The sequence below is a fragment of the Struthio camelus genome, chromosome W (genome assembly GCF_040807025.1).
Source record: "Struthio camelus isolate bStrCam1 chromosome W, bStrCam1.hap1, whole genome shotgun sequence".
Taxonomy (NCBI): Eukaryota; Metazoa; Chordata; class Aves; order Struthioniformes; family Struthionidae; genus Struthio; species Struthio camelus.
Genome location: NC_090981.1, coordinates 16,443,115 through 16,455,386, shown reverse-complemented (window position 1 = coordinate 16,455,386; position 12,272 = coordinate 16,443,115). Strand labels below are relative to the sequence as shown.

Here is a 12,272-nt window from a genome sequence, read left to right as displayed (position 1 = left end):
TTTAGCATCTGTACTACATGAATATTTTTGAGCTTGGTGTTGGCAATCTTAATTCATGCACACAAGAGTAAGAAATAAGAAACAGATCTTTATTTTTAAGGTGTGTTGTTTTCAACTCCATTTGTGATGGAGATCAGAAAATTATCCAAAACAAAATTTACTTCCCAGTAGTGTCTTTTCCCATACTAGCAAGAAGTGAGATCTTACAATTGACTTAAAGAAATTGTTTTTCAGGGTAAGAGAAAATGTATTCCTCTTCCCCTGGCTGAATCATTGGCCTTTTTTTAAAGGCGTCCTGAATGATTATCATGTGAGTAGATTGTGTGATTTTGCTAGAACGTTTTCACAGGGGACAGATGTAAAATCACTCACATCACTATTAATATCTAAGAGATTGAGAACAGTAGACATATCCCGCTTGGTATGAACTTCTTTTCTTCAGGAGGTTTATGGGATAGACTTTTTTCTTTTCTTACTGATAAGATGCCCCCTATTCTTGTGCTATATGAAATTTCCACAGCTACTCATGTCTGTAACTCCTATGCAGGAAATGTAGGGCAGGCCTTAAATTCTAGTTTCTTCCAGCAAGATCAGGTGAAAAAACATTCTAGCAATAGAGGGAAACTGTGCTTGCACGTATGGTGAAAATATTCTAGGGTGTTGCATAGCTTTTCTTCAGATCTCTTTCCCCAACACATGATAATACTCAGTAACCATAATCTTAATCGTGCTTGAGAGTCATGTTAACAGACATAGAAAGTATTGTGTGACATTTTGTTACCTTCTATCATGTCCTGATATCTGTGGCACACGGGTATATTTTCTTTTGCCAGTGCACTGCTCTCAGCAACAGGAGGAGGTGTTCAGAGTCTTCACGGCCTCCTTGTTTCCAGGAATCCCTAGCTACTGACGAAGGATTTGGTAGATTTTCTGATCTCCATGTGGGGAAGAAAAGGAAAAAGCAATTTCCAGCTCTGTAAGAGTGTTGGCAAATCTTGGTATCTTCTTAGATATAAACATGCATGTCAGTTTAGTAATAAGAGATCTGTGGCTGTCCACCAAAACATTCAAATAGTTATAATGATGTATATACTGCATTTCAGAAAGGAGAATAAAATAGCTTTTGGTTACCCTTTTAAGATTTTTGATAGGCTTTCTTAACAGCAGTGACACTGTATATTTCTATATGCATGAAGTCAGTATATAGCACTTCCAGCTGTATGTATATATATGTATATAAAAAAAGATTTTTTTTATGTTAAGGAAGATTGATTCATCTTTATCATTTAAACAACTTGACGTGAGAAAAAAATCATAAAATGGAACGAAAAAGCTGCCTTTCTTTGTGTAGAAAGCAGCGGGTTAGTCATAAAGTGAACTTACTTAGGTGAAAAAGTTTCCCAGTCTTTCAGTATTAATTAGTGAATGCCAGACAGTTTGCTTTTCAGTTGATGCCGGAATCCCTCTGGAAGTCAATCTCCCTTTAGTTATGGCTGAAAAACCTGTATGAAAATCTTTAGGAAATTCAGTGTGAAAGGATTTAAATGATTAAAAGCTAGACATCTAGCAAATCTACAGTGACTCACAGTCACGCAGTGAAAATTTTAAAACGTGACCTTTCTTTTTACTATTTTGTACTCTGGATGCTAAACAAACACTGTTACTGTTTGGTGCAGTGAATCAAAATATATCAAGGCACCGATGCACAGAGAAAGTCTTATTTCCCTGCAGTCCCTTACGAAAATGTTGTATAACTCTACTGTGATAATTAAATCAAGAGCTCGTGAAGCTTACCTCTTTTTCCAAGAGACTTTAATAGCATAATTTTAGCAGCATTCCCATTATTGGAAATCCAAGCATTCAGTTCAAAGCACAAAATAGAGAAGCAATGCATTGTAAATGTCACACTTTGCCAAAATAGTAGTGAATTATGCTAAAATAATACTTCAATTAACAAATAGACTTATATAAGTGTATAGCATGCTTTAGAGGTGATGCCTGGGAGATTTTGAGCTCATAGACAAAATACATGTGTTTATTTTCTTAATACATGCCTCCTGCATCCCTTTATTAGTCCAGTTGTACGAAACAGCCTTGCGTTCAAATAGGATATGACAGCTCGTTGAAAAAATAGACTAGCAATCACCGGTTAATCATTAAAGTCTGCATATATAGGGGACCTTTGAAAGTATTTGTATGCTACAGAAGCCAGTTATTGCACAAAACAAAATGGAAAAGAGCTAGTTTTGGATCACAATTGGACATACCCTTGGGAATACTGTGTTTTCCTGTCACCCATTACTGAGGAAGTAAGCTACCTATTTTTTAGAGAAGTGCAAACCTATTGACAGTCATATCCATCATCATTTCTACGAGTTTAGAAGCTCTGTTAGCTTACTTGTCTCATGGAGCAATTTGTGATGATAAGTTTGCAGCCAAAGGGTCAAGGCTTATTTGTAGCTGAACCCTAAAGAAGACATGTTTTTAGATTTTCCGTTCCATTTCCATTCGATCAATCCTTACTTAGAGTTTTCTGTCTGGATTAGAACGCGCATTCTTTAATGGGAAAAAATCCTTTGGGGGAAGTATTGATTCACGATAAAGCTTTATGTGTGATTACTTACTGATATAAAAATTACCAACTGTAAAAGTATGCAAGCACAGAAGAGCACCTTCCTGTTTTTCACGGTAGCATGTGTTTACGACACATTTTTAGTGTTAGATTCTGACAATGTCTAAATATAGGGCTTTTTCCTCATTTGGAATAAGGCTGCCAATGTTTCTTTCATGCAGTATTAGAGTCCTAGAGCAGGTGTGCCACGGTGCAGATACCACGGGAAGCACGGCAGCAATACAGAATATTTCCCTCGGCATAAGCTGTTGGAATGCAGTCATCAGACTTCCTCGGATGACTACTTCTTCGAATAGTCTGGAAGATGTGCGTTGCCCTGAAGGAAGGGAAGAACCCGAGGATGTGGCATGGCTGGGAGAATACATTGCGCTCCCTTAAGGAGTGTGGGGTCAGGGCCCTTCTCTTGGCTACATCAGCCTGCTGGTCCCCTGGATTGGTGCAGTCACTATGTTGCGGATGATAATTGTGAGGATTAGTCTGGATTTTCTGAAAATGTGTGTATGTAATGAGACATCTCTGAAAAACGTGTATATTTCTTTATGTAGCCATGAGTGCATGTTTTACATGGAAGGTTAATGCATTTTCAAGGAACTGACTGCAAGAATGTTTTATGCTACTTAAGAGTGTGCATATATAGGATAACACTCCTGTTAAGGAAGACTTCAGTATCATGTTACTTGATAGCCAAATGGAGCATTCAAAGGCAAGTATTTATATCCTCAACTACCAGAGAAACTGAAGTCTCTAACAGCTGACTGAAAGCTCTGTGACTGCTGTTCATACAAATTTACTTTTCTCTGAATATCCAGTCTTCCTTCTGCCCACAGGTTTTTCTAATATTATAACTCACCCTACATTAGAAATGTCACAGAATTAGTCTCCTGTTCCATGCTTCTGCTTAAATATCTACGTAGTCTGACACAAGTCTGAATGGTTGTTCAACTGTTAGACCTTCCTCCTGCTGTGCTGCTTGCTGGCAGCAAGTGAGATGCTGGCTAGTATTTGCCAAAGGCAGACTCTTTTTTCCTGACGAGCACCTTGTATGACCAGCAACACCTGCAGCGAAAGGGTATCCTTGCAAACTTCCCTGGTGGCAGAACTTGGATGGGATGTTTGCCATGATGATGGCAGGACAACATATGCCCATTCTTCATTTACCAGGAAAAGTTTTACCTGAAGTTTGGCAAACACCCTCAAGTCATTCTTAACACTTGACAGGCATTAAGTTAAAAAAAGAAAGAGTTTATTACAAATCTTAAGAAAATATTGAATTTATTTGGAGATACAGAGAAATATCTCACTATACAGCTATCTTTTGTTGTGGTTTGGCTGCAGAGTGGTTTCTATGTTCTTCTGCAGTAGCTGACGCTTGAGTCTAGAACACTTTGCTGAGCTCCCACCAAGATCTAGGTTCCAGTCCTATAGCCAAGCTTCACACTTAGGTCAATGGCTTACATCAAAGTGTCCCTTTATATATACTCTCTTTCAGTGTAAATACAGTAACTGCTTAAAAGTCCTCATAACTGATCATGACACCAACTCACACCTTAACTCATCTTCTACACTGATGGACTGCGTGCGACACAGCTTCAGTCTTTGTTATGGAGAGATGTCTGCAGGCTGCCCCTCCTTCTAAAGCAATCTTTTTGTTCAATGTGAATTCAAAACAGAGGCTGCCTCAATATTTAACCTGACTAAAGGAACCATTTACCTATTTTTAAAGGTCTTTGCTGACTGACAAGAGTGCTTATGTTTTTTAAGCCGCTGTATAAGCACATCATATTTTGTATCAGTCATATGGAAAACAATATTTTGTACAAACGTGAGAACTGTAAATACAGGTCAGTGTCAGCCCTCATTAAAAACAAAGCGTATTAGCAAATGAATGCAGTCAGAGGTAACTGTGCTTAAGAGGATAGCCCCTGAAAAAGCCTGCTATGTTTGGGATAATATGAAACGCATCCTCAGAGTTTTTTGGCACACTGCTTCTCCTTCCCTCCTTCTTTTCCTTCTTTTCCTTCTTGTCCTCTTTCCTTCTTTCTGTTTTTCATTCCTATTGCAGACCAGGTGGTTTGGGATTCACAAATATTATTGTAATTCACAAATATTATTGTAATATTATTGTATTATTATTGTAGGTAAAGGGAAAGCCTATAGTTTTCAATGCATGGGCCATTCACTGTGCGCAGGATGTGGAGCCACTGCTCCCTAATAGGAAGAGGATTCCCATAGCTATCCAGACGCAGAGTGGTGCCTCCAGGCCCTCTGTGCCTCCCACGTGGATCAGATCAGCTAGCCTGACGCAGGGGTGTGAACTCTATGTAAAATCTAAAAAGCGAAAGTAGCAAAGCTACTCGTGTGAATGCATTATGTCCTCCTTAATAAAGACTGCCTCAGTCAGGATAGCGGAGCTGTCTGCAAAAACGTCAAGCAAACATCTGCAAAACGTTGCCTTTCTTCCTGAAGATGTGGAAGGAAAAGTCCTCCTGCCACGTGCCAATATCTTTACAGCGTTCTTTTGAAGTAAGAGGCTGTTCTACGGTAAAGTATTTTGCTATGGGTAACAGCAAGGATAGCTTCTTTAAGTATTCCAAATTTTAGGTAGAACTCTGTATGCCGTTTGCCTTAAAAACAGCAAAGACTGTATTGCTACTGTATTTTTTCACACAGATGTCAGTCACTTCTTGCTGCCTCTGTTAATGGATAGATACTGTGAAGTGACTGTTAGCAGCCAGTCAGAGGGTTATGTTATGGATTAGCAAGGATTGTATATTGGTTTCCTCACTTTTTTTCTCTTCAAAAAACTTTAATGCTTTAATGAATAATAACACTGCTATTGAGAACACTGGTCTTCACAAAATTATTAGATCTGCTGCTAAAGGGTACTATGTAGACTATTAAATATGTATAACTAAGCTATGATCTCCTTATGAAATGAATGAGCAAATGTGTATTGTGATAAGCTAGCATGTCTTTTTGTGATCTTTTCCTGCTGATTAGCTAAGTAATGTGTAGTGCATGCCTCAGTCAAATTACGTATTCAAGGTAATGTTCAGTTAAAGCAAGATCAAATAAATTACTAAGTATTGTGGCATTTTTTTATTATTTTATTTTACTGCTATATTTTTACTTTATTTTGTTGAAAGGGTAAACATTCTGGTTGCAGTTCCTTGGGGTTTTTTCACTGCAGTGGTTTAAAAAGTGGGCATTGAAAATTTAGTTAAACTGGAAAAATAGTATAAAATGAGAGCAAAAGATTTACTGCTTATTGCTTCTCATTTATTTGCTAAACAGAAAAATTCATTTTGTAAGATACTTGTAATTGTCAACCCTGCGCGCTCTGACTGGGACTTGGTTGCTTTTGTTTTGTCCCCTCTTTTTATGCCTCAATACCAATAGTAAAACTCCTGAATAGGGTCCTCAGTTACATGTGGACAAACCTATTATCTTGAAATCAAGTCCTAGGCTGTCACTAGTTTCATATTATGCCCTGCTCATTAGGGTATATCTAGACTTTAAACTCAATATGGTTTAGGGTAAGTTGCAAACTTGAAGTGTTGTAAGTATTGTGGAACATCTATTACTGCTCTTTTCACAAGCCCCTTGCCCTGAGGCTCTTAGTGGTGACACCTGAGATTGGAATGAACTGTCATTTCAATGCATAAATAAATGCATGTTGCAATAGAAGCAGGTTAATCAGAATAGGAAATAAAAGCTCTCATTTTAAAATAAGTCCTTAACTGGAATTAACTAGCAATAGTTCATACTATCCGGCAATTTACTTTCATGATATACTTTCGTTTTGGACAAGCCCTTTTGCCAACAAGAGTAAAATGCAGCAAAAAAAATCGAATCATGAAAATGTACGGCTATGACTCTAAATACACATGAGGAACAGATGTGGCAAGTAAGAAGATGCTCACTTTTGCATACTTTGCAAATAAAAGCACAATTTAAGCCTGAGGGTTAAGAACTTGCAATGCATTGACCGACTTATTACAGATTATAATATACTTCAGAGCTTTCTGTTTTCAAAAACTAGATCTGTATATACCACCCAGAACCCCAGGACGCTGAAGCTATTCTTGAGCCCCCAAGCTATTATCAGCAGTTGTGCTATCCTAGAGAAGACTTCAGGTACCTCAGTGTTTGTAGGCGCTGGTTAATTTATGGCAAGCTATGCCAAGTGCACGTCTGTTTGCTGGTACAACCAAGCTTTCTCTTACCTAATTTGCACAAAGCTCTGTGTATTTGAGTACAATCTGCAATATTTTAAGCCACCCAGCTTTGATGACTGTCATCGAGTTACATGGATTAAAACTGGCCTATCTTAATTTACTAGGAATAGCCATATAGTTTAGGTGAGCTAATGAAGTTCTAGCAGTTCAGATTCAGAGAATAGGAGTCTGCTTTGTCTGAGTGGGTGACCAGTAGCTATTAGCACTACCTGTGTTCTGGGCGTATGCCCAGTTGCTATTAGATACATGAAATATATTGGATACAGTCTCCCCCTGCCATTTATCACTCCCAGACTGGACTACTGCAGTGCTGTATGTGGCTACATCTTGCTACATTTTTATAAAAATTTTTATTGCTACTGCCAGCTTCTGACTCAAATATTGGAAGATTTCTTCCAGGAACTTGGTGTTCTGAATGAGCTTGTTATGAAACACTGCACAAGGTTGTTCGTGTTTGCAGAGCAAAAAGGCGACTCGCACAGCGTCTACCCTCATTTGCCTTTTCTCTTCTCTCCAAGCACATGAACGCACTCAACGCTCATCTGTTGAACTGCCTGTTTCACATAAACAGTGAGAAAACTCAATACCCTTTCTTACACAGGGTACAATACAAAATTTGGTTGTCGAACAAGCATTTCCTGACTGAACGAGAGAGAAGACAGAGATACCTTAGGGAATACGGAAGAGGTGCTCACCTATGGGGCAAACTGTAGAAACCTGAGATTTATGGCCTTCTGTTACATTTACCTGGAGGAATTATAACTAGTAAAGATATTGGAAGCCCATGCAGTAAGAGATGCTTGATTCCAGGAGTATGTGACACTGTGCTTTTAGATTTATATTAGCTCCCTACAAGGTACTGCTTGGAATGCAAAGTATTAGTTACAAGTCCAAAACCTCTAAATGGGAAGAGATTCATTCACCTGAAAGACTGTTCCTCAGGGCGTTAATACCATTCAATGAAGGTATACAAGCTGGAATCTCATTCAAATATAAGAAAGTAGACAGAAGGCAGAGGGTTCTATCTAGGAGAGTTTGGAAGTGGTAGTCCTAAATTATCCTACTTCAAGGCGGGCTGCGTCTTGGCATATTTGTTTCCTGAGCAATGAGGGGGAGGATGCTAGCGGGAGCTCATAAATACCACAGTGCACTGTAGCTGATTGGTTAGCGTATACATTAAGCACTGGATGAAGAGGAGCTGTTTCAGAAGTAGTCTGTTTTTTAACTATATTTTAAATGTTTCATGGAATGCCTAAAGCAAAAGATAGCATTTCTTTTTAATCAGTATATTTATTTGTTGAAATAAATGAATAATTTATTTACTTGCTATCTTGGTTGTATGTCTTCTTTCTGTGGATCCTTGTCAGGATGTACTTCAAATGGATATTTTTAGAGATCAATGTTGGTCTTGGGGAATAATTGAAGCATAGCAGTAGGTGAGTTATATGTCCCTGTAGTTGGCCTTTGGACCTTTTGAATGTCAGTATTTATAGTAATTTTGTTACTTGAAAACATGCCGTGGTGGTTAAGTGTTCACATCTTTTATCCCAAAAAATCAGTTACCATCTTTGCCTTGGCCAGTCAGGAATACTGCAGCCTTACTATGTTGTGTTCAGCTGTCTCCATGCTACGCATAAAGCAAGTACAGGATAATTTTTCCATCTGACCTTCCTTCAGTCTGGTTTTGTCTCTACTTTTGTTAATGCAGATCAGGTAGTATGACTCAAAGGAGTCTAAATGCACGCCTTCTGAGTACGTCTATGGGTATTTGTCTAATGATTTGTGTGTTTATTTTGACAGTGCTTTGTGTGCACATGTGTTTGTGTATTTATTTGCACGCCTGCATGTACTTGTCAAATTACCTTTCAGAGTTTGCTTCTAAAAAGTTGGACCTGCCTGATTCTCAAAATTGTTTGATTATTTAGCTTTAAAAGACTTGTGGCAAATACAGATAAGCGAAGGAACAAGTGCCATCCAAGAGCATTTGAATATTGAGTGATCTAAGCGAACAGGTTGAAGAAGTAATCAAAACCAAGTATCTCTGTAACAAACAATCAACAGGATACCTTTGAATAGTTATACCAATTTATAGCGTATTTAGTTATGAAAATGTCTGAAATTGAATAAATATTTGAGGAAATGATCTATTAAAAGATCACAGGACTAAAACAAAATGACATAAAGAGTATAGGAAAACATCTTTAATTGCTGTATATTGGCATAACTTCACTGAGTTCAGCTGATTGCTTCAACTGATGTTTAATGAACTTCAAGAAAATCAGGTAACCTCCTCAGACACTTAACAATAGAGATAATGGCTTAACTTCCTGCATCAGAGCATGAAAAGGTTGTTCTGGATGCTTTAAGTACTCAGTCAGAATAAGTATATGTAAGAAAGGAATCTAATTGTATTAAGGTGCAAGGCGTTACCAAATACATAGTTTGCAGTGATAGGAGAGTGATGATACTCTAAAGAGCCTGAGGGTATGACTCTTAGCCTGAAAGTTCCTTGTGCCGTGATCTCTACGTACAAGGTGTTTTCCATGAGGATTTTAGAAACTTTTCAAAAAACAGAAGATGAGGTGCAAGGGAATTCTAAAAATCTAGGAAATAAATCTTAAAATCTTTCCCAGAAACTGCAGGCTATTGTAATCCAAATTTGAGTAATTTAACTAATGGGAGTCACTCAGTCTTCTAGTTTATTTTATTCAGCGTTCTAGTGCTTCATGATGTCTTCATGACATTTGATATGAATAAATTAAATGATATTGTACACATGAAAACAAACAAGAAACTCCCTCAACTTGCAAACAGCTTGTGACAGATAGATTTCTTTAGAAAAAGCATCGTTGAAATTATAGATAGTATAGCTAGCAATGCGATAATTCTCTAATCAAAACGTTGTTAAGCAATACAAAAAAAATCCCAGGTGGACAAAAAATACTGGCCTCACTTGATTTTTTTGCACCAGTTTCATACCCAAATAGGTTGCATTATGCTGCAAATAGATGTTACACTGCTATTAAAACACAATACTGGAATAGCATTATCAGGCCCATTATCTGAAGACCCATCCCTATTTCACCTGACTTCCAAAAGTCGGGTGAGTAGTTGAGCACTTAATATGTGTGCAAAGCTACTGCCATGGGATATGCCAGTCGTGAGCTGGTTTATGCAAAGGATAGATTGTGGTACAAGCCACAACACAAATATCTGATGAAATCTGTAGCTGCATGTAGACTTTCTCACATGCAAATCACATCTGCTTTTGGAAGCTAATCCATAAGATGCACCTGAGTTTTTCTTAATCCTAGGATAGACATATATCTTAACATATTTTTCCCTCTTTTTCACTGGGATATAGGACAGAAAGAGACTTTCTAAGTCAGTAAGTCTAGTCTTTTCCTAACACTGGCCAACCTGTTGTGTCATTCCTCTCTTGAATGACTCCGTTGAAGCCATCTCCCAGTGTGTGTTATTAACGTATTTTATTAGCATTTTCCCATATCTTTATACTAGTGTCATTAATTAAGATATTAAATCACATTAATTCCTGAGCTGATCTTTAAGGAATCCTTTTTGGATTGCTGGTGCTCTTTTCAGCCTTAATTGACCTTTCTTGCGCTAAGCCTTATCTCTCCCTCTTAAATAATATTTTTCAACTAACCAGTGCTAGATGGTTTTACTCTACCACATTTCCTTTTACATTGATTTTATTTTTACTTTGAATAGCTTTATATCCAAAATGGATCAATTAAGATAGGTGAAAACGAACAACGCTTCAGCCCATTAAGAACTAGGTATATTACAATGATTAGATTAGGCATAAAAAGATATGTTGAGGCAAACTTGAGACTTAAATGACGTAAAATGTTTATGAAGCAAATCTGTGACATACAAGAACATAATAATAGAAATTTGGCTGACACATAGGATAAATCAGATGTAAAAATAAGGGCTGTAGAATGCCTTTTAATGATTAGTTGCATTTTCTCCTAGAACTCCACAATAATTATAATAATTTTTATAACTTTTTCTTTTTCCCTACAGTACTTGGGGTGTATAGAAGTCTTACGCTCAATGAGATCTCTTGACTTCAATACTAGAACACAGATTACAAGGTAAGACTTTGTATAAATACATTTTAAAGTAACTTCTTAACTGTATCCCCAAAGAGGAGAGGCCAGGAAAATGGCGAAATGCATAGTAAATAGTTTTCAGGTACCTTAAGTCCACTTTTTTTATTTTGCTTTTACAGGTAAATCTCTTACCTGATATTAATACAGCTCCAAAGAGACTTAAAGGATATCTTCTTCCTGGTCTTTTGCTGTGCCAGGCCCCGCTTTAGAAAATTATGGCAGGTTTGTTGAATGGTGCTGCCCAAGAAGGCACTTATCTGGACACCACTTCAGTGACATTCAAGCCTATGAGAATTAGAATGTGCCTAAAACCTACAACGTGCTTGTCAAAATTAGGCTAGAGAGCTGATTTGGAGCTTCACATTTTTAGGTATTTGTAGTAGATTTTTATGAAAAGATACAAGATTACAAATTAGCCATAGAAAAGGTATGAAAATGAAAAGAAAGGCAGCAGAAAGGAATCAAAGACAAATGGAAGTCTGTTGGCTTTTCCTGACGCCTCATAATGAGTGATAAATTTATACAGGTTCTCATTGCAGTTCTTTTTTTAAACCTATCACTACAGTGTTCCAAAAGCAGTATATAAATACTGTGTTCTCTTAAGAAATATCCATTAATTATTTTATTTCTAAAAGATATTTTCTGAGAATTGTAGTAAATAGTGTTTTGCAGGCATTTGCACTTGAAAGGCTGAGCTCACTGCCTTTGGAGGACTGGTGTTGGCATCTTCTAGCAACCGGAGACCACAGTTTCAAATTATCATAGCCAAATTCTGGTAGCAAAGTAATGAAACAATCCCTTTCAGAGGAACAAATATAAAGTGATATGAGTTGGATATAATGCTTGAATTTAAGAAGTTGTGAACTTCACCTCTTTGAGGCGTTGTCCAGTTGCTGGTGGTCTTTCATGAACCGTTGCAATATCTTAGACAGCTGAGTATTTCTGTTATTAAATGAGAATTATTGTTGCTAATTTAGATGCCATTCTGATGGTCTATGTGCAGAATTGTTGTATACGAGTATCTTTGCATTGACTTTGAGTTACATTTGCATACATGAGCTTTGAATTGAACCCTGTGAGTCCTCACAAAATGTTAATTATTATTTTGTCAAGATACTGTGTTCATGAGGGGCAAAAAAGTACAAGGATAGATAAATGGTAGAGTTCTGGATTTTCCTTTCAGACAATCTAGACTATGGAGGTATCTGAGAATATTCCTAGTGTGCTGTTTTGAACTCACAATGTACATTTCTGTGGTATTTG

The 12,272-nt window shown here is 37.3% G+C and overlaps 1 protein-coding gene across 10 annotated transcripts in view; it reads left to right on the top strand.

Moving 5' to 3' along the window:
• Positions 1-12,272, top strand: part of LOC138060925 (SHC-transforming protein 3-like) — a 103,787-nt gene that overhangs the window by 46,851 nt on the left and 44,664 nt on the right. For all 10 annotated transcript variants that reach the window (XM_068924478.1, XM_068924477.1, XM_068924485.1 and 7 more), the window contains one exon: positions 10,921-10,991. In XM_068924478.1, coding sequence (XP_068780579.1) covers positions 10,921-10,991 — 71 coding nt within the window. The remainder of the gene's footprint in view (positions 1-10,920; positions 10,992-12,272) is intronic.